This window comes from Solenopsis invicta, chromosome 9 (genome assembly GCF_016802725.1).
Source record: "Solenopsis invicta isolate M01_SB chromosome 9, UNIL_Sinv_3.0, whole genome shotgun sequence".
Classification (NCBI taxonomy): Eukaryota; Metazoa; Arthropoda; class Insecta; order Hymenoptera; family Formicidae; genus Solenopsis; species Solenopsis invicta.
In genome coordinates, this window is record NC_052672.1 from 11,162,233 (window position 1) to 11,185,876 (window position 23,644).

The 23,644-nt window shown below is 32.8% G+C and overlaps 1 protein-coding gene across 2 annotated transcripts; it reads right to left on the bottom strand.

The window, feature by feature from the left end:
* Nucleotides 1-524: 524 nt before the first annotated feature.
* Nucleotides 525-16,213, bottom strand: LOC105207410 (telomere-associated protein RIF1). Of its 2 annotated transcripts, none has more exons than XM_026136969.2 (16): nucleotides 15,226-16,213; nucleotides 14,325-14,540; nucleotides 13,962-14,256; nucleotides 13,540-13,886; nucleotides 12,878-13,463; nucleotides 12,569-12,777; nucleotides 12,345-12,479; nucleotides 12,111-12,270; nucleotides 11,809-12,016; nucleotides 11,488-11,711; nucleotides 11,115-11,393; nucleotides 8,415-10,916; nucleotides 6,385-7,997; nucleotides 5,928-6,204; nucleotides 2,761-3,517; nucleotides 525-1,675 (listed from the first exon to the last, which is right to left on the bottom strand). In XM_026136969.2, exons 1-15 carry the CDS (start codon nucleotides 15,330-15,332, stop codon nucleotides 2,789-2,791), a joined length of 7,887 nt encoding a protein of 2,628 aa, XP_025992754.1. In that variant the 5' UTR covers nucleotides 15,333-16,213; the 3' UTR covers nucleotides 525-1,675; nucleotides 2,761-2,788. The 2 variants fall into 2 exon arrangements, with proteins under 2 accessions (XP_025992754.1, XP_011175156.1); XM_011176854.3 differs by having other exon boundaries at nucleotides 10,998-11,393.
* Between the last annotated feature and the right edge of the window lie 7,431 nt (nucleotides 16,214-23,644).

A 23,644-nucleotide genomic window follows, 5' to 3' on the forward strand; every position in this document is an offset into this window, starting at 1 on the left:
CTGAAAATCTGTACATAAAACTGTTATAAAATGCTATTTAAATTTAGAATAAATGAATTGAAAAATACAGATCGTATATTACTTATGTGTTACTTCCGTTTTCATAAAATAACTTTTCCTTGTACACATAGCATAATTTTTATCCAAAATATAAAGGATAATGCGCAAAATAAACAATCAAGAAAAATCTTCTCTTGAATTCAATTTGTATAAAATATCATTTTATTATTATAGCATTTACACTATAGATGCATAATTTTCAGTGATAATAAAGAAGATCGAAAAAGTTGCAGGATACATTAATTGGATTCATATTAACTTGCCTACGATTATATGTAATCATTAGAATTAATAAGTAGAGTTGCGTGTATTTCAATCACAGACATAGCTACTACTACGAGATACCATTTTTTATTCCTCAAGAGAAATAATCATTAATCAATTATTCACTTTGCTCCAGCATACCAACTAACTTCTGTCAGTTTTTCGCAAATATATCGGGTATAATAAGAACGAAGCACAAGAAGCGTATATTAATCAGCGAATATATTGATCATCCATCGATGCGAATGATATACATACATGTATATTTACAATGATATATACTTAAATTTAAAAACTAATTAACTGGTCGTCGCCTAACCGTAAAGTACTTGAGTAAGCGTGTTGAATTCGACCTCACAGAAAGGCATTATTTTACGAAATTATTATATTTATGACAATCCTTTCTTTTTACAAACAAATTTCATCATCTCATCGACATGCTGAAGGCATAAATCGCATCAAGTAGAATTTAATGAAAATAATGTAAATAATCCAAATTAATAAAGCAACGATGATTTTTCAACATTATATATGAGACGTTCCTGTAAAAGATATCACGCGAAATTATCCTTTCGGTAACATTAATTATGAAAAAACTTTTTATCAATCACAAGATTAGTTCTTTGAAACAAATAAACTTTTCCTTATTACATATCATGAGAAATAATGAGAATATTTGGCAGAGTGATGATAAAAAAGGATATCCTATAAAAAATTTATCACATATACTTCATAACTCAGGCGAGAAAATTTATTGTCTAAAAAATAAATAATTAATTACTGATACTTGCATTGATATTTTGTCTTACAAAATACTTGCTCATAAGAATAGCAATCGCTACATTCATTTAGGAACAATGCAGTATCATCATATACCGTTTTAAGATAACGGTACAATTCTAGCGAATTAATCATTAAAAATATTAAAAAAAAAAAAAATTTGTAAATTGAAAAGACGTCAATTATGAGTGATTATAAAATAAAGTTAGAAAAACGCAAAAGTCTAAAATCCTGTTTCTTTCTTTATATCCACTTCTGTATACTTTAAGCAGATCTTTAACTAACTAAAGTAACAAAAAAAAATCTTTCAATATTCAAATATATACAAGTTATACTGTAGTATGGCGCAACCAATTAAAAACTCAGTGTTTTTAACTCTCATATAAAGGAGAGATATCTTGTGCTCACCATAATTTTGTTTCTTATGCAACATTCTCATAACATTTCTGCAGGATTTAAAAAATTTTGACAAAATATATCTTTCAAAAGATTCAATTGAATATATTTCAAAAAAATGCCACTCAAATCAGTCGTTTCTTTTTTTAAAGAAGCCTTGTGCATAAGATGCAATCTGAAAAAGTAAAAAATAAAATCAATGAAACGTCATTAAAGAAATACACACTATCATAAGTTTATAAGTTTAGAATGCTTGCGATTTTCTTACATCTCACGAAAAAATTAAATATCTCAATAAAATAAAAAATAAACAAAAGTAGATAAGTTTACAAAAATGCATTTCAAAGAAAGATAGGGCTTTAAATCTTTAATATTTCGTTTGTACGATATTTTGTTTCTAAATTACATAAAATTGAAAAGTGATGTTTTTTTCAATTTTTTTATTTCGAAGCGCTGTAGCTTGATAAAACATTATCAAATAAAAGTGATCAAAAACTATTATTTTAAAGTGTGATAACTTTCATAATAATATCGTGTTTTGTAAAAATTCATTGTTATAAATTTTTTTTATTTTAAAATTAAAAAATGTATAAAAAAAAGAAAAAAAGAGAAACAATCTTTGTCATAATATTGTTACGAGCGAAGGCCCGCTCGCACCCACACACTCGCGCACTTCGGTAACACACATGATTCGCATAACTCTCTTCAAAGCTTTTCAAGCGCTTCAAATTTATGAACGATAGTGTAAAATATGTACCTATATAAGGCACAATATATAATTTATTGGGAAAAAAAGATAATTTTATCAATGTTATTAATATTATTTAATATTATTAATGATACATTAATATATTACTATTAACTTATGATTTCTTTTTAACTATTTGTACTGATCACTCTATAGAAGAAAATTAGTTTTGCTTGATGGTCGCAAAATATCTTCCTTTCTCATTCCTCATGTGAATTAGTAATATGTAATAAAAAAATAATTTGGTATTATGACGGTTAACAGAATGTCCAATATGTATGTTACAATTGTATATCATGCTCAATAAATGTAATGAATGAGATAAATACTTGCAGGTAAAATTAATTAAACTATCAATGGTAATAAAATATAAAAACCACTATATATAGTTTAAGCAATACAAAAAAAATATAGTTATACTCAAACGATCAGCGTTTGTAAGATATGTTAAAAACCAGTTCCCGGATGAGATGTATCAATACAAAAATTAATCATAGTGATTTAATACTGACACTGAAATTGATATCCGACAATTCCGATTTATCGTTTCTCGTCCTTAAAATCCATCTTTGCGTCATTAAGTTTGCTCGTCATAGCTTCGTGATACGCATTTAGCAGTTCTTGCGCATTCAGTTTAGAAGATACACTCTTAAATATATCGAGCAAACTTTCTTTAGATATATCATCATGTTCGATATGCGAGATCGTATGTTGGGGTGTCCACAGTTTGTCTATAACGCGTCTAGCCAGGATAGGAGACTGCTTTAACGCTTGTGCTATATCTCCCGAGCTGTTGTTTTGCAAAGCAATGTCCAGAACTACTGACGCCGGAATAAGCTCCTCGTTCGCTACAGTATGACTAATAATCACGTCCATGGGCAATCTTTGCAACATAGCATCCAAACTCGACAATTCCGGCACGGATTCTTTGATACCTTCTTGCTCTTCCTGCTTCAATCTCTCCGACAATATCTCAATAATTTCGGATGATGTGCACTTTTTGCATATCGCGTTTTTTAACTGATTAAAATCTAAATTATTCATGCCATCGGCTATATTGAGCTTCTTGCTATATACTTTAAGCACCTTGTCGAAGAATTGTTTGTCGTGACCAAAAATGTCAGGCAATCTAAGAAGAACTTTGTTAATGCCGCACGCGCGACAGGCTGCCTTCAACGATGCATCATTGACTTGTTGTTTGTTTTCCAAATTGAGCAATCTGATTGTTTCCTTCAACAAATCTCCCTCCTTCAAATGTGCCATTTTTACCTAAAAATAAATCCTCCGTTTGTTTAGTTGATAAATAATTAATTAATAGAGGAAAGAAGTCTATACTGGTATATCATTTTGCTTTTGGATAATATTTCTTAAACAAAAGTTAAAAATAAAACTTTGAAAATACAAACTAGAAAGTTCTTCTATCACATAATATAAGCTTTTATAAAACAATAATATTTTATAATAATTTTAAATATAATAATTTCGTATTTTATAATAATTAATGTTTTTGCAATATAATCTAGAAAGAGCATCTAAAAAACTGGACCTTAAAACAGGCATCTAAACAACAATAACAGAATTTACAACCCCATAATAGTGGAGGAATTAACTATAAAATAAATTGATAAACAAAGCACTAAAGTAAATTTTTATATATTAAACAACAAAATTTATAAAATTAAAAGGCTAGAATTGAAACATAAAATCGCATCAAAAAAGGAGAAATTTACTGGTTCTTCGTGAGAATAAATTATAGGTCTGGTAGTACCTTGATTCAGTAAAAATCAGAAATCCAAAGGCCTTAAAAAGAAGTACTGGTAATCTTATTTATAATAATCTTAATCTTTTTGCGTCATCTAAGTTCTGACAGAAAGATTCACGACGCTATTTTAAATAATCAAACTAACAAAAAAATTTGATTTTTAATGTCGCACTGATCCACGTATACAATTGAACTCGCAGAAAAACTTGCAGATCGTAGTAACATAGTCGCATGTCGCACACAAGTGTAAACGCCGTATACATGTGTGTAGAAGTGTGCTCGCGTTTCAAACAACGTCGGCAAAACTTCTAAACAATAATATTTCTTTAATTTTATAGAAATTTAATTTACAAATAAAATATTAAATTTATTTAACAATCTATATTATAATTATTTAGTTACATTTACATTATGGCAATGTAAACAAAAAAAAATAAAAATTGCAATTCTAACTCACATATTACACAATAAATATTATGTGCGTGCCTTATTTTAATCGTATATGGATCATCGCAGGCTTATTCCGCTCAAGCGAGAAGCAGACAATCGTATGTTAAACTTCTTTTGCAAGCTGACGTTACTCGAAATGCGAGCACGCTTTAACACACACGTATATACATGGCTTATGTGTGGCATGTGACCGTGCTATCAGAATCAGCTTTTCTGCCACGTAAATATTTGTGTAAGAACACCGATAACTAAGTATCGTTAAGAACAAAAAGCGTGTACAGAATACATACCGCGATTCCTGAATCAAAAGATTCAAATTTTTTTTATCAATTTAAACATTTTGTTATATTATTTTGCAAGCAACAATATTTTGCAAGCGACGATTTACTATTTTTAACAGGCAAATTTTCTTTTCGTTCTTCAAACTGTCAACCTAAACACGGGACTAGTAACGAGATTCTGTAACTCTTAACGACAGTGTCGGTATCATTCCAAGATATTTATATCCATAGAGTAGAAGAGCCATAGAGACCTCTATAAACGGAAAGGCAAGTAAAAAAAGAAAGAATATAAAAGAGAAACAAGACAGAGAGACCTTTATCTTTGTCTGACATGTGCGATTGAATAAGGATGCTGATGGGTCTCTTTAAAGTTCTAAGTCTCTCGTTTTCTGTCTTTTTCTATTAGATAACACATTCGTGACTGGCTCTTTTATTCTACGGTATAACTTTCTTTGTATCGTTACATTATCATTGCACAGCTTTTTTACCATATACAATATCTATAATGACAACATAACAATATGGATACTGTTGTTAAAAGTTACAGAATTCTGGTACAGACCTATTGTCTCTTGATCTATTGTCTCACAAAGAAGTGGTCCGCTTTATGCTGCACGGCGATTTTATGTTTCAAACCATATTATAAGAAAAATACAAAAGAATAAATATTAACAAAACAGTTTTAAGAAGCTATAAACGTGTAAAATAATCTACTATTATCAATAATATACTCACTATTGAATCAACTATGCAACTCTCAGCAAACAAAGATGAATTAAAATGAATAAAAATTAAATCATTCTAACATTTTCGAATTCGCGCTTCAGATGTTTCGAATCCATTTGAATTCAAAGATAATATAATATAGATATGAATATATCCGAATTCAACATGAATAACTCATTTCGTATTTCAATTCATTTGAGTCCATTTGAATCCAAAAATATTCTGGAACTCTAAAGCGTAAACGAATAAAGTAAGATAAATTGTATTTTCAATTCATTTGAATTTATTTTTATTTGCTGAGTTTATAAGAAAAAATCGTATTTGTTTTTTTGTAGGATTTATATAAAAAAGTGTATAAACTGTGGATTTTTATTTCTTTAATTATCTATGCAGTTCATGTTGGATAGGCCAATATTGACAATTTTTCTTTATAATCGACATAGGATAAAATAAAATTTACCTTATATTGAAGAATGATTCCCTCGGCACTGCATCTTCTACATGCACTTTCCATTACCTGGTTCACGTCGATTTCGTCTAGTAATTCTGCAAGTGTCATTTGAGATGCAACGGATTTTGTGCATTTTTGAACAGTCGGCTGCATAGCTATTTCGTCCGTATTGGTACCAACAGAAGAGTGTGTGATCAGAAGTTCATCATATGCATTTGAAGATTCGGCAGAAACTGATGCCTCTAGGTTAGCATTTGAAGATGATGCTACTTGATTCGCAGTTGCACTTAAAAAAAAAACAGTCATTTTTAATATATTAAATATATTATTTTAAATATATTATATTAAATGTTTAGTATGTTATACCTTTAATCTAATATTACTTTTAATATCATATTAAAAATTAATCACTATAATAAAATACAAATGTCTTATTTACACAATCAGAACGTGAAAGATTACGTACATGCTTTTAGAGGGCGATGAAGGGATTGGCACGGATTTAGCATTATCTGTAGATATTCCAGGCTTTAAAATTTGAGCATCAATAGATATCTTCGTACTTGGCTGTGCATCATTCTTAGAAGTGTCTAAGGTTGACCAATCAAGATTGTCTGAAATCGTGGGTTCCATTGAAATATCCATATCACTAGTAACTGACTCGGTTTTATCCGAGTCTTCTGCAGGCGAGTCTGTTGTTGGCAGATTATTGGCTATATCTTTGATAGGTCGGATAAGTGACGTACTAGTTATAGCTTCATTAATTATCGCAGATCTCATTTCATGAGATACTGCAGCAATTGGTGCAACAGTTGGTGTTTTGTCCGTCGTTTTAGCAGGTGATTGTTTCACTTCGTTTGTCTTCTTGTTGGAGAGCTCCGTTTGCGACTTGCGTGTGCTGCTGAAATGATCCAATACTTTCTTCACAAATTCAGACTTTGGTTTACCTTTCACGGGAAATCTATTAATCTCACGTTCCGACAGCCGAGCAAAATCGCCGATTGTCTGCAGATTTCTATTTGCGAAATACACACTTAAATTATTCTTCCAAAGAGGATAAGTCAATCGTTCGAGAATACTTTCGATAGGTTCTATACACGACGACAGCGATGGATAAATAGGCCGCGTGGAGTCCAGCAATTCGGGATCAAGTTCTGCATTAATTGAAGCCTGTTGATCTCGAGTATCTTGTGTCGAGACTAAACTCGAAAATATGGAGTCCGTTACCGGCAAGGTATCCTGTTCCGCCACGTTGTCTGTCGTTTGCGTACTGCTGCGTATCGGTTTTTCACAGAATATCTCATCCGTATTTACAGTGGAATTCAATTCGGTAATGTTCTCAACGTCTACAGTATCCTCTAGTGTCCTATTTGTCGAATTGTCGTCTTTGGTAGGTAAAGCCGCTATCACAGAATCATCGGTTACATTTAGTTTGACAGACTCCACCGAATTATTATTATGGATGACTGTATTCATGTCATCGTTACTCGTCTGCATTACAGTGACATCGGCCTTAGCGTCCATTCCATCAAAGATGTCTTTCTGCGTTTCGGAATCTTCCGTTCCGACATCTATTGGCGAAACATTGTCAGAATTTTCAAATAATGAAGATTGTTGATTGTTGACTGTTGACTGTTGAAGACTGTTATCTTCTGTGACAAGTGCATCCGTGGTTACCTCAATTTCCTGCGCTAATCCTAATTCGTCGATAATCTCAATCCTCGTACAGGAATTCGCATCAGTAACATTACTACTTTCTATAAAATTGTCAGGTATTTGCTCATCAGTATCTGAAATTTCTGAATATGATTCAGATATTTTTGATAATGACTCATTTTTTCTTTCAACAACTTCAGTGTCGTTTTCATTTTGAGTATCATCTTCAATTATTATGTTCTCTGTGTCAAATGGTATAAGCTTAATTTTGGATTGTTTAATGGGGGGTTTGATCGGGGAATCCTTCCTCGGCGTGGGAATGCGTGTCATCGAATATCTAATCGCTTTTTGTGGAGAGTCCACAGAGATTTCATAACCCATCTCTTTCGACACCGGTGGATCTGCAAAACTTACTCGCTTTCGCTGTAACAAAAAATATCCAAACATATTTGATAAATTAATAATTTTGATAAAGAATGTATTAAAATATGATATGCAAAATAAAGATATAACATGAGATTTTTTTAAAACAATGATTATTAAATTGCACCATCAAAAATAATTTTAAGAACAAAAGCACAGACTCTTGCATAATGCGCATAAGAAAATTAATCAATAATATTTATATTTTAAAAAATTCAGATTTTTATCATTTCTTAATTGCATTTCTATCGGAGCAAATTTTTACTTCTTATTAAAATAATTTTTTATTTACATAGAAAATAGTTGTTAAATTTTTTATATTACTTTCAAATGCAATAATGTGTAATTTTTTTCATTACTTTAAAAATATATCCTTTAAAAACACCACATATAATGAGATGAATTATACGAAAATACCTTGGGAGTTGAAATGTCTAATTCTGGTTCCGGTAGACTCGACCGATTACGTTTAAGAATGCTAGCGCTCGGTGATGCAGTTAACGAAGGTGGATTAGCGCTTGACCATTCCAATATCGGTAAATCATCCTTTTCACGCAATGGCGACGCAGTCCTTTCATTTTCCTTGTCAATTGAACTTTCCATTGGTAAACATTCTGATGCAATCTTATTCAATCTAAACGAAAGCTTCTCGCCATCGTTTTTCAAAGTAGTGAACGTGTATGTAGACGAGGAGGATGCGGAATAATCAGTCGATCTCATGTTGCTGAAAATCTTTTCTTGCCGACTACCAGAAGGTCCACCTATTTTATCCATTTCTTTAACCATTGACTTTTTACTCGTTGATATTTCGTTTTCCGTGTCCTTCGTTTTTAATTTTTTTATAGATTCCTCCTCTAATACAATGGGTGGATTATCACCCTCAAATCGCGCCTGACTCGTGACTAAACCTAGCATATGAGCGGCACGTCCTGTAAATGGTTTCGGTTTAGAAAATATCTTGCTATTACTTCTTGGCGAAGAAAAGGTAATCACACTTGTAGATTTAATCAATGAGTTGTCGACTGTCTTCTGAGCTTCTGAAATTAAATTCTTCGTATTAGAATTATCAGCTTTTTGAACAGAGTCTTTATCTACGTTTTCTGTGTTCTTTGTCTCGGCACTACTGTCAGGATTAGTTTCATCTACTTCTTCACATGGATCAGGTACGTTATTATCATCGCAATCCATGGGGATAGATTCAGGTACATAATTTTTGTCAACAATCGCATCAGAAGTTTTAGCAGAACTAATTGGACATTGGACATTAGTTATTTTATCAATCTTAATGAAGCACTGTTTCTCGCCGCACATTTTATCTAATATTAAACCAACGTTAGGAATTTGTGAACTTTCGACGATATCCTCCATCTCATCTTGACTGTGTACGCTTGGCTCTGTAAGTTCTACAGATCTTACTTCTGAATCAGATTTCAAATCATCTTTATCAATTTCCTCTTCTTGAATTTGGTTAATATCCTGTGCTTCACTGGATATTACAATCATATGAGTCAAACTTGTGTCAGCATTTTTCAATTCAGGTACCTTATCAATAGTATCATCAGATTTTATAACACTTTTATCTTTATTAACGTCTTTATTGACGTCCTTATTAATATCCTTATTAATGTCCTTATTGACGTCTTTATTAATGTCTTTACTAACGTCTCTATTAATGTCTTTATTAACATCTTTATTAATATCCAAGTCATTTTTATTAAACTCGTGTTTGCTTGGTCTACCTCGTCTCTTAAATACTCTTTGATTTGCATCGTCTACATCTTTCGTATTTTTATCCTGCCCTTTTGGAGATCTCTTAAATCCTTCTGAAGATCTTGCATCCACAGATTTCCATTTAAAGCTCTTATTATCGGATGTCGAGTATTTCCTCAATCCATGTACTATCTCTTTCTCACCTTCATCTAAATGTTTTATTCGACGACGATTTATTGCAGGACAATCAAATACCATATCGATCTTTAGACGAGATATTTCATTTTTCACACGTTGACTCACACTATCCATGTCTATACCTGGAAAAATGTTATCGCTGCTTCGCGATGTTTCACCACCATCGTCATTAAGACTCTTAGTAGATGCAATTAATTTTCGTTTTCGACGTTGAATACTTCCATCCGATTCAGTATCCGACACGTACTTACGTTTAATAGCTTTCTTATCTTCATTAGAATTTTCTTTAATATCATTGTCATCATCATCTGACGACTTCTGTTTATTTGTACCAGGTTTTCCCTGAGTAGTCTTCACTCTCAATGTTTTTTGTACATTTGTTGCATTAGGATCTTTTTGAGCCTCAACAGTTTCGTCATTTTTCAATAAGGTCAATTTCATCCCACTATTACGTCGTCGTTTAATATTATCCAACATCGATGGGGATGATTGTCGTTCATGCGTTTTCTCCTCAGGAAACTCATCCCGTGATTCAAAATCCAACTTTTTCGCAACAGATGTCATTATCATTTCAACATCCACTTCTTCGTCTACTTCTATCACGTTAAATTCATCTTTCTTAACTTTTTTCGTTGAAGTGTCATTTTGCTTAGTAATGATTGTATTTTCTCCAATATTTGCATCCAATTCATTACTACGAATATTGTCAACTAGCTTGTCTGTTGCATTAGAAAATTCCTGCTCAATCTTGTTCTCCTTGTTAGCATCGCTATCAATAGGTTTCTGTATTGTCGAGTCGTTCTTTTTATTGCTGACTTTATCAATCTCGTTAATATGCTTGGTTTTAATATCAAACCATTGTTGCAAGTTTTGAGAGTTTTGCGAAGACGATTGAGAAAGATCGTTATATAACGCTGGTATATCTTCTCTCTTTCTCTTTAAAGTTTCTTTTTGATGCTCAGTCAAACGATTAACGTCAAATTTCAGATCTGTTTTTATGTACACATAATCCTGTAAAAAATGTGAGAATGTAGAGAATATCGACCGCTGGATAAATAAATATACAAAATATATAAGATAAACATTATTTACTTGCGAATCAGGTTCAGGTAGCGTAAGCATAATTTTATCGTTCTTCTCAGGTGGTTTACTGGGTACTGATTTCGTGATAACTGACTTTCTATTCAAAAAACTCCCAGCCATACGCACCTCTTTCATTTGTCCTGTCTCTGTTTTCCTCTTCATAGCGCTGTCAGACTTTGGATGGGATTTTTCTTTTGGCCTTTCTATTTCATCTAAAATGCACTTAGCGGTACTGTCCAAGCTGTCTTTAATCTCAAAAATAGATTGCGTCAAAGCTTTTATATCGGGATTAGCATGGTTCATGGCTATTACAATTGCTTCTTTGTACATCGATAAGAGTTCACCATCTAATTGTTTATTAAGTCCTTTAAAAATACTGACTATGCATTCCCATGTACTTGCAACCTGCAAACAAAATTGACAAAGAGAAAAGCATAAAGAATTATAATCAGAAATTAAAAAAAAATCAAATACTCTATAAAGAGTTCTGATATCATACTTCTTTAAAAAGAGTCGTTATCTGCGACGAAAGTATAAGTTCAATTACTGATCTACAATTACGCAGATATAACACTACTCTTTGCGAACTATGTCCATATACGGTGATAAGCATAGCTGATAATATTTTCAAAGTTATCTCGGAATTAGAATTTTGTACATTATCAAAAGAAATTGTTGTAACGTCTAGCACTAGTTGCATAATGGATGGAATTTCATCATAAGCTGAAACAGGAATTATGCAAAATATATATTGCTATGGATTCCAAGCATTAATACGTTTTATGTGAAAGTATAATTAATCAAGATTAATTCTACAAACCTATCAAAGATTCATAATCAAGAGTGCTTAATAAAGCATCTAAGCAGTTTACAATAAAAGTACAACAATTTTTGTTCGCATTTAAATAATTCTGCATCATGCTTGCAGTATCCAGTAAGATTTCATTTGGTTTCATTGTCATTAAGAAATCCGATTTCAATTCAATTTCTTTATATACAGTTTTCCATATTGACGATTGACTTTTTATCTGTAAAATTTTATCAATATATGAAAAAAAACTTAGCGTGTATGTGTGTGCGTGTGTATATATAATAATAAAATTAATGTTTTTAAAATTATACCAGTTCAGGATCTTCAAGACATATATTAAATGGAAATGACAAAACCAATTTCATAACTTGAAAATTATGGTTTCCATTGATTTCAGTATTTCTTATGTATTTTGTCAATATTTCCGCTACTATAGACCATATTTCTATGTAAGCTAATTCATTATTATCTCTGTAACACATTATTTATTTTTTATTATTTATTAAACAAGTGAACATATTAATATTAAAATTTGTTAAACTTACTCATTATGTGAGTCATATACTGATTTTAGATCTTCCATTATCGTTTCCAGAAATCCAAGCACACTTGAGGAATATGTAAATTCTGGACTAATACATCGCTCCAGAAGGCACTTGATTGTATTACTGTCATAATCCCTACAACATAGATATGTATATAATACTTATATAATGTAGAATATATTATATGTAAACATATTGACAATTAGTTTAAAAAGTATACATACAAGATGTACTTCAGCACTTGATCAAGTATCGGAGATGTTAAAAATTTTAATACCAATTCTGGCAATGCATTATCATGAATTTTAGTTGTCTCAATAATGCGATTAATATCTGGCAAAATTACATTAAATATCATATCCCTCACCATGAGCTTATCTATATGGTTTCCCAATTCAATTACAACTAGTATCACATCTCTATATAGATGGTCCTGTAAAATCCAGTACATAAAGAAACAGTATCAAAATTTTTTTGTTATGCATATATATTTCATTTCATAAAAACAGAAAAATTAAATACTTATTAATAACCTTTGTTTCGCCTTTAACGCTCCGTATATATGTCATTAAACTTGTCCATAATATTTTACCAAGCTGAAAACGATTTTGCATTTCTTTGTCCGTAAGTTGACCAAGAATGAGTATGGCTTCCGCTATACTATGAAGAATGCTTTTTGAACATTCTTGAAACACCTCACAAGATATAGCTTGAGGGAGTCTTTCTTCTAACATTGGAGAACAAACTGTAAAAAGATCTTCCTTTGAGACCAGTAACTGACACAAGGCATCCACAGCAATCATTTTTGTCTTAAAAAATCTTTTGCCTGGAGAGGCAACAACATCAAATTTGGAAGAAAGTAGTGGCGTATCCCCAAGTGGTCCAAAGCAATAGTTCAAAAATTGTGTGATAACAGGACTAACAAATTTTATGATATCTTTATATAATTTAATAATTAAGTGCCACCAAACTTCTAACTTTGTCAATGCAATTAATTCAGTTTTACTATTTTTTGCGTTTAATGGAATACAGAGTAGTTTTATTCTTCTGGCAGTAGCAAGTTCTTGATGATCTAACGCAAAATTGTCAATTAGTAGTCTCCATGAAAGGAAAGCTTGTCTGCAATATAATAACAAATCAATTAATTTTCAAAGATATTCGAAATTAGAATTTAATTACAGAACTCCAGTTTTACCTGCGTATAATAGGATCGGTAGATTTAAAGGCCTTTTCCTCGACACTCAGCAAATTATTTATAAGACTGGCTCCATGATGAAGATCTGTGCCAAGGAACTGGATAGTAGCATTCCATTGTGTAGTCCAATCCAGATCGCATGCCGCTACCAATAATAACATGCGCTTATAATATGTAGATTGCAAATTAGCTTTATATTGTGTCCACACGTCAGGACAATCTTTACGTATATGAGATGGTGAATTAGTCGAGATAGCTTGTTGCAAAACTTTCAAAGCGGGACCACGTTGGCGCTTGTGTCCCATATAGGCCAATGTTACAACCTTATCCATCAATAATGTGTCATACTGAAAAAATCCAAGATTTCCAACCATGAGTGCAACTTCAAAAATTGTTCGTGATACTATTGCAGATGCTTATACCTTTTGAACACTATGATCAAACGTTATTGAAGCTAGTCTGTACAATCTTCTCAAAAGAGTAAGAGCATAAATGTTTATGTCCTCCTCCAGCTTTTGCTCCTCTGTCAAAGGCTGCTGTTCAATCTTTGTCAACATTTGCAAATTATCAATGCATGCTGTTGGCGTTAACCATTCCATTAAATTAGGCTGCACATTAATCAAGCAACTTTTAAAAAAATTTAGAACTTGTCCGTCATTGGCAACTGCAGAAATAGCAGTATCATCTAGTAACTCCATCAGTTTAAATATTTTTAATCTAAAATCAAAGGAGAGCATAGTATACTTTGTGACATATATGGAATACATAAATTTTCGCAGGCAAACCTTGTCCTTAGGTCAGTCTGTAGCAATGATTCAAAAAGATGTAAAGAGTGTGATCGGAACTCTCGCACAACAGCATTGAATGCATTGACAATGAGTGCCTCAATCTCAATCTCCAAGATACCATCGTGCTTCCAGAACGCTTCTACCACCAGCCTACATATATCCTTGTATCGTTCTTCCTTAATAGCACCACTCGCCTCTAATTTTTTAGCTTGGCTATAAGACAAACATCGAGTCTTTAATAACATTTTTAAAGATTTAGTTAATAACAAATTTCTAAGAAATGCAATTGCGCTCCATTCATAATCCTACAAATCAGACAAATCTTCTAAAAACCTAAATTTTACAATCTTAAGTTTACTAGGTACTCAATCCATAAAATTCAAACTGCAACAATCAAGATCTTGTTAAACCTCCAAAGCTAATGTAAAATCCATAACAATTACTAATGCCGATTCTGAGAGACACATTCAACTATGTTGACTAAAAAGCACTAATTAACTTCAAGGAGCCAAAGTAGCATAATTTGTATAAAAAAAAAGAAATTTCAAGTTTATTTTAATACCAATAATTGAAAGCTTCTCATCAGTATCAAAAGATTAAAAGATCTTTAAATTTCTTTTTTCCTGCCCATACTGCCTCGTAAATCAATTTCTTTAATTTCTCTCGAATATCCTGTGTGTGATCTCATGCAAAATCAGCTGCACAGAAAGCTCAACGTGGGGCAGCCGAACGAATCGTAACGAAGCATTTGATCTCTACCCCAAATTTTCAATTAACCGGAGACGGATCATCGCCTCGCGAAGAACTGTTGATCCTGGAGGAGCATCCGAGATACGATCACAGGATACTCTCTCGCGCCACCCCGTTCTCTCGAAGGTGTGCTCGCGTTATACTTTACCTGGCGAAATAGGTTAAAGCCTCGCGCTTCTCGTTGATATTATTGTTCTCTCGTAAAGCCTTCAGCATCTTCGAGAAGGTCGAGTTCGCGGCCGTGGCCGTGGCCATCTCGTCGCGTCTGTCACCCCTGCGTGTTCTCTTCGCCTGCCTTCTGCGCGACCCCGTCTGCCGATTACCGATCACTGCTCATTTCACGTCGCGCGCAAACCGGCGTGTAGAGCCCTCCTGGCTGCTGCTCCGCCACGAATTGTTTCGTCTGCACAAATCTCTCAACTTGAACACTAACAGAGCTTCCGGAGAAGGGCGACGATGTTCAACACGTCGAAACTTGTCGCGTTTTCCCGCGACAAAGGGGAGAGGGGAAAGGAGAAAGAGAACAAACGATTCTTTCACGTCGCGAATTACGTGGACGATTCACGCGGTCTGTCCGAACGCACGGAAAACGCGCGCGCGCGCACACACCAATATTCGTTATCCGTGCAGCATATAGCAGCGTACAGCCCGTGCACGATTCGCGAAACACAAGGTTTTCGGGCGAAGAAAAGAGAGGAAGACAGGTTAAGTAATTGGTCGTTCTCCTCCGAACGGGCTATCGCCGTTCCTCCCTCGCACAATGTTCGTCACGACTCCCGATCAACTACACACACCAGCAAACAAAAGTGGCAACCCGCGTTTGTTTTGGCCGCACGCCGCCGAGCAGTTTCTCGCGCCAATTAGAGCTCACGGAGAGGCGCTCGCAACTTCGCGTCCCAAGTTTGTTCCTATCACCTACACCGTTCTGCGCCAATTGCTCGTTGCTCCTTTTCTGCCTAAAGCAATTGTTGCGATTATCTCACTTTAAGTGTATGAATTGTAAAGAACAGGCCACTCGTTTTATTTCCTTCTTCGCGACTCAATGTTTTCATTTTAGCGGAAAGTGACCGAGAGAGAGAGAGAGAGAGAGAATAGCAGAAAAAAAAGAGGAAAAATTGTTCCAAGTCCCGACTCCCATATGCCGGAGCCCGGAGCCAGAGAGGAACCTGAGAGCGGCCACGGCGGTTTTTTTCCTATAACGCTTCGAAACTTCCGTACACTAGTGACGCACATCTATTCTGGTCAGAATAGGAACTACGTGTCACATCCATTTTGCAACCCGCCGTTAAAAACAGTGTGAATGTTAGCACGGACAACAACCCACATCCAACTCTCGAGAAATGGATGTAGGTTGTTGTCCATGCTAACATCCATTTTGCTGCAAATAAAATCTGACGCGTATCGCGTATGTTGCATCCAGATGATGGATCGAATCGCTAAAGTGAAAAACGAAAGACTTATATCAGTCAGAGTTCGAAATTATTGAGTGAAATTTTTTTTGCGAATTTCTCCAATATTTCTGTGTTCTGATAGCCACCAGAAGATTTCTAACTTTTATCATGATGGATCGAATCGCTAAAGTGAAAAACGAAAGACTTATATCAGACCAAAATTTTTGAGAAAAATTTTTTTTGCGAATTTCTCCAATATTTCTGTGTTCTGATAGCCGTCAGAAGTGTTCTAACTTTTATCATGATGGATCGAATCGCTAAAGTGAAAAACGAAAGACTTATATCAGACAGAGTTCGAAATTATTGAGTGAAATTTTTTTGCGAATTTCTCCAATATTTCTGTGTTCTGATAGCCACCAGAAGATTTCTAACTTTTATCATGATGGATCGAATCGCTAAAGTGAGAAACGAAAGATTTATATCAGATTTATATCAAAATCTTTGAGAAAAATTTTTTTTGCGAATTTCTCCAATATTTCTGTGTTCTGATAGCACCCAGAAGAGTTCTAACTTTTATCATGATGAATCAAATCGCTAAATTGAAAAACGAAAGACTTATATCAGTCAGAGTTCTAAATTATTGAGTGAAATTTTTTTGCGAATTTCTCCAATATTTCTGTGTTCTGATAGCCACCAGAAGAGTTCTAACTTTTATCATGATGGATCGAATCGCTAAAGTAAAAACGATCGACTTATATCAGTCAGAGTTCGAAATTATTGAGTGAAATATTTTTGGCGAATTTCTACAATATTTCTGTGTTTTGATAGGCCCCAGAAGATTATTAACTTTTTTCATGATGGATCAAATAGCTAAAGTGATAAACGAAAGACTTATATCAGACCAAAATTTTTGAGAAAAATTTTTTTTGCGACTTTCTCAAATATTTCTGTGTTCTGATAGGCCCCAGAAGATTATTAACTTTTTTCATGATGGATCGAATAGCTAAAGTGATAAACGAAAGACTTATATATGATCGAAATTTTTGAGAAAAATTTTTTTTGCGAATTTCTCCAATACTTCTGTGTTCTGATAGCCACCAGAAGATTTCTAACTTTTATCATGATGGATCGAATCGCTAAAGTGAAAAACGAAAGACTTATATCAGTCAAACTTCGAAATTTTTGAGTAAAATTATTTTTGCGATTTTCTCCAATATCTGTGTGTTCTGATAACCCCAGAAGAGTATTAACTTTTTTCATGATGGATCGAATCGCTAAAGTGAAAAACGAAAGACTTATATCAGACCAAAATTTTTGAGAAAAATTTTTTTTGCGAATTTCTCCAATATTTCTGTGTTCTGATAGCCGCCAGGAGTGTTCTAACTTTTATCATGATGGATCGAATCGCTAAAGTGAAAAACGAAAGACTTATATCAGTCAGAGTTCGAAATTATTGAGTGAAATATTTTTGGCGAATTTCTACAATATTTCTGTGTTTTGATAGGCCCCAGAAGATTATTAACTTTTTTCATGATGGATCAAATAGCTAAAGTGATAAACGAAAGACTTATATCAGACCAAAATTTTTGAGAAAAATTTTTTTTGCGACTTTCTCAAATATTTCTGTGTTCTGATAGGCCCCAGAAGATTATTAACTTTTTTCATGATGGATCGAATAGCTAAAGTGATAAACGAAAGACTTATATATGATCGAAATTTTTGAGAAAAATTTTTTTTGCGAATTTCTCCAATATTTCTGTGTTCTGATAGCCGCCAGGAGTGTTCTAACTTTTATCATGATGGATCGAATCGCTAAAGTGAAAAACGAAAGACTTATATCAGTCAGAGTTCGAAATTATTGAGTGAAATTTTTTTTGCGAATTTCTCCAATATTTCTGTGTTCTGATAGCCACCAGAAGATTTCTAACTTTTATCATGATGGATCGAATCGCTAAAGTGAAAAACGAAAGACTTATATCAGTCAAACTTCGAAATTTTTGAGTAAAATTATTTTTGCGATTTTCTCCAATATCTGTGTGTTCTGATAACCCCAGAAGAGTATTAACTTTTTTCATGATGGATCGAATCGCTAAAGTGAAAAACGAAAGACTTATATCAGACCAAAATTTTTGAGAAAAATTTTTTTTGCGAATTTCTCCAATATTTCTGTGTTCTGATAGCCGCCAGGAGTGTTCTAACTTTTATCATGATGGATCGAATCGCTAAAGTGAAAAACGAAAGACTTATATCAGTCAGAGTTCGAAATTATTGAGTGAAATATTTTTGGCGAATTTCTACAATATTTCTGTGTTTTGATAGGCCCCAGAAGATTATTAACTTTTTTCATGATGGATCAAATAGCTAAAGTGATAAACGAAAGACTTATATCAGACCAAAATTTTTGAGAAAAATTTTTTTTGCGACTTTCTCAAATATTTCTGTGTTCTGATAGGCCCCAGAAGATTATTAACTTTTTTCATGATGGATCGAATAGCTAAAGTGATAAACGAAAGACTTATATATGATCGAAATTTTTGAGAAAAATTTTTTTTGCGAATTTCTCCAATATTTCTGTGTTCTGATAGCCACCAGAAGAGTTCTAACTTTTATCATGATGGATCGAATCGCTAAAGTGAAAAACGAAAGACTTATATCAGACCAAAATTTTTGAGAAAAATTTTTTTTGCGAATTTCTCCAATATTTCTGTGTTCTGATAGCCACCAGAAGAGTTCTAACTTTTATCATGATGGATCGAATCGCTAAAGTGAGAAACAAAAGACTTATATCAGTCAAACTTCGAAATTTTTGAGTAAAATTATTTTGTGATTTTCTCCAATATCTGTGTGTTCTGATAACCCCAGAAGAGTTCTAACTTTTATCATGATGGATCGAATCGCTAAAGTGAAAAACGAAAGACTTATATCAGTCAGAGTTCGAAATTATTGAGTGAAATTTTTTTGCGAATTTCTCCAATATTTCTGTGTTCTGATAGCCCTCAGAAGAGTTCTAACTTTTATCATGATGGATCGAATTGCTAAAGTGAAAAACGAAAGACTTATATCAGTCAAACTTCGAAATTTTTGAGTAAAATTATTTTTGCGATATTCTCCAATATCTGTGTGTTCTGATAACCCCAGAAGAGTATTAACTTTTTTCATGATGGACCGAATCGCTAAAGTGAAAAACGAAAGACTTATATCAGTCAGAGTTCGAAATTATTGAGTAAAACTATTTTTGCGATTTTCTCCAATATCTGTGTGTCCTGATAACCCCAAAAGAGTATTAACTTTTTCAATGATGCATCGAATCGCTAAAGTGAAAAACGTAATACTTATATCAGACCAAAATTTTAGAGAAAAATTTTTTTTGCGAATTTCTCCAATATTTCTGTGTTCTGATAGCCACCAGAAGATTTCTAACTTTTATCATGATGGATCGAATCGCTAAAGTGAGAAACGAAAGACTTATATCAGTCAAACTTCGAAATTTTTGAGTAAAATTATTTTTGCGATTTTCTCCAATATCTGTGTGTTCTGATAACCCCAGAAGAGTATTAACTTTTATCATGATGGATCGAATCGCTAAAGTGAAAAACGAAAGACTTATATCAGACCAAAATTTTTGAGAAAAATTTTTTTTGCGAATTTCTCCAATATTTCTGTGTTCTGATAGCCACCAGAAGAGTTCTAACTTTTATCATGATGGATCGAATCGCTAAAGTGAAAAACGATCGAATTATATCAGTCAGAGTTCGAAATTATTGAGTGAAATTTTTTTTGCAACTTTCTCAAATATTTCTGTGTTCTGATAGGACCCAGAAGATTATTAACTTTTTTCATGATGGATCGAATCGCTAAAGTGAGAAACGAAAGACTTATATCAGTCAAACTTCGAAATTTTTGAGTAAAATTATTTTTGCGATTTTCTCCAATATCTGTGTGTTCTGATAACCCCAGAAGAGTATTAACTTTTTTCATGATGGATCGAATCGCTAAAGTGAAAAACGAAAGACTTATATCAGCACTCAAAATTTTTGAGAAAAATTTTTTTTGCGACTTTCTCAAATATTTCTGTGTTCTGATAGGCCCCAGAAGATTATTAACTTTTTTCATGATGGATCGAATAGCTAAAGTGATAAACGAAAGACTTATATATGATCGAAATTTTTGAGAAAAATTTTTTTTGCGAATTTCTCCAATATTTCTGTGTTCTGATAGCCCTCAGAAGAGTTCTAACTTTTATCATGATGGATCGAATCGCTAAAGTGAAAAACGAAAGACTTATATCAGTCAGAGTTCTAAATTATTGAGTGAAATTTTTTTGCGAATTTCTCCAATATTTCTGTGTTCTGATAGCCACCAGAAGAGTTCTAACTTTTATCATGATGGATCGAATCGCTAAAGTGAAAAACGAAAGACTTATATCAGTCAGAGTTCGAAATTATTGAGTAAAATTATTTTTGCGATTTTCTCCAATATCTGTGTGTTCTGATAACCCCAGAAGAGTATTAACTTTTTTCATGATGGATCGAATCGCTAAAGTGAAAAACGAAAGACTTATATCAGACCAAAATTTTTGAGAAAAATTTTTTTTGCGAATTTTTCCAATATTTCTGTGTTCTGATAGCCACCAGAAGAGTTCTAACTTTTATCATGATGGATCGAATCGCTAAAGTGACAAACGATCGACTTATATCAGTCAGAGTTCGAAATTATTGAGTGAAATTTTTTTTGCGACTTTCTCAAATATTTCTGTGTTCTGATAGGCCCCAGAAGATTATTAACTTTTTTCATGATGGATCGAATCGCTAAAGTGAAAAACGAAAGACTTATATCAGACCAAAGTTTTTGAGAAAAATTTTTTTTGCGAATTTCTCCAATATTTCTGTGTTCTGATAGCCGCCAGAAATGTTCTAACTTTTATCATGATGGATCGAATCGCTAAAGTGAAAAACGAAAGACTTATATCAGTCAAACTTCGAAATTTTTGAGTAAAATTATTTTTGCGATTTTCTCCAATATCTGTGTGTTCTGATAACCCCAGAAGAGTATTAACTTTTTTCATGATGGATCGAATCGCTAAAGTGAAAAACGAAATACTTATATCAGACCAAAATTTTTGAGAAAAATTTTTTTTGCGACTTTATCAAATATTTCTGTGTTCTGATAGGTCCCAGAAGATTATTAACTTTTTTCATGATGGATCGAATAGCTAAAGTGATAAACGAAAGACTCATATATGATCGAAATTTTTGAGAAAAATTTTTTTTGCGAATTTCTCCAATATTTCTGTGTTCTGATAGCCCTCAGAAGAGTTCTAACTTTTATCATGATGGATCGAATCGCTAAAGTGAAAAACGAAAGACTTATATCAGTCAGAGTTCGAAATTATTGAGTGAAATTTTTTTTGCGAATTTCTCCAATATTTCTGTGTTCTGATAGCCACCAGAAGATTTCTAACTTTTATCATGATGGATCGAATCGCTAAAGTGAGAAACGAAAGACTTATATCAGTCAAACTTCGAAATTTTTGAGTAAAATTATTTTTGCGATTTTCTCCAATATCTGTGTGTTCTGATAACCCCAGAAGAGTATTAACTTCTATCATGATGGATCGAATCGCTAAAGTGAAAAACGAAAGACTTATATCAGACCAAAATTTTTGAGAAAAATTTTTTTTGCGAATTTCTCCAATATTTCTGTGTTCTGATAGCCACCAGAAGAGTTCTAACTTTTATCATGATGGATCGAATCGCTAAAGTGAAAAACGATCGAATTATATCAGTCAGAGTTCGAAATTATTGAGTGAAATTTTTTTTGCAACTTTCTCAAATATTTCTGTGTTCTGATAGGACCCAGAAGATTATTAACTTTTTTCATGATGGATCGAATCGCTAAAGTGAGAAACGAAAGACTTATATCAGTCAAACTTCGAAATTTTTGAGTAAAATTATTTTTGCGATTTTCTCCAATATCTGTGTGTTCTGATAACCCCAGAAGAGTATTAACTTTTTTCATGATGGATCGAATCGCTAAAGTGAAAAACGAAATACTTATATCAGACCAAAATTTTTGAGAAAAATTTTTTTTGCGACTTTCTCAAATATTTCTGTGTTCCGATAGGCCCCAGAAGATTATTAACTTTTTTCATGATGGATCGAATCGCTAAAGTGAAAAACGAAAGACTTATATCAGACCAAAGTTTTTGAGAAAAATTTTTTTTGCGAATTTCTCCAATATTTCTGTGTTCTGATAGCCGCCAGAAATGTTCTAACTTTTATCATGATGGATCGAATCGCTAAAGTGAAAAACGAAAGACTTATATCAGTCAAACTTCGAAATTTTTGAGTAAAATTATTTTTGCGATTTTCTCCAATATCTGTGTGTTCTGATAACCCCAGAAGAGTATTAACTTTTTTCATGATGGATCGAATCGCTAAAGTGAAAAACGAAATACTTATATCAGACCAAAATTTTGAGAAAAATTTTTTTTGCGACTTTATCAAATATTTCTGTGTTCTGATAGGTCCCAGAAGATTATTAACTTTTTTCATGATGGATCGAATAGCTAAAGTGATAAACGAAAGACTTATATATGATCGAAATTTTTGAGAAAAATTTTTTTTGCGAATTTCTCCAATATTTCTGTGTTCTGATAGCCCTCAGAAGAGTTCTAACTTTTATCATGATGGATCGAATCGCTAAAGTGAAAAACGAAAGACTTATATCAGTCAGAGTTCGAAATTATTGAGTGAAATTTTTTTTGCGAATTTCTCCAATATTTCTGTGTTTTGATAGCCACCAGAAGAGTTCCAACTTTTATCATGATGGATCGAATCGCTAAAGTGAAAAACGAAAGAATTATATCAGTCAGAGTTCGAAATTATTGAGTAAAACTATTTTTGCGATTTTCTCCAATATCTGTGTGTTCTGATAACCCCAAAAGGGTATTAACTTTTTTCATGATGGATCGAATCGCTAAAGTGAAAAACGTAATACTTATATCAGACCAAAATTATTGAGAAAAATTTTTTTTGCGAATTTCTCCAATATTTCTGTGTTCTGATAGCCACCAGAAGATTTCTAACTTTTATCATGATGGATCGAATCGCTAAAGTGAGAAACGAAAGACTTATATCAGTCAAATTTCGAAATTTTTGAGTTAAATTTTTTTTG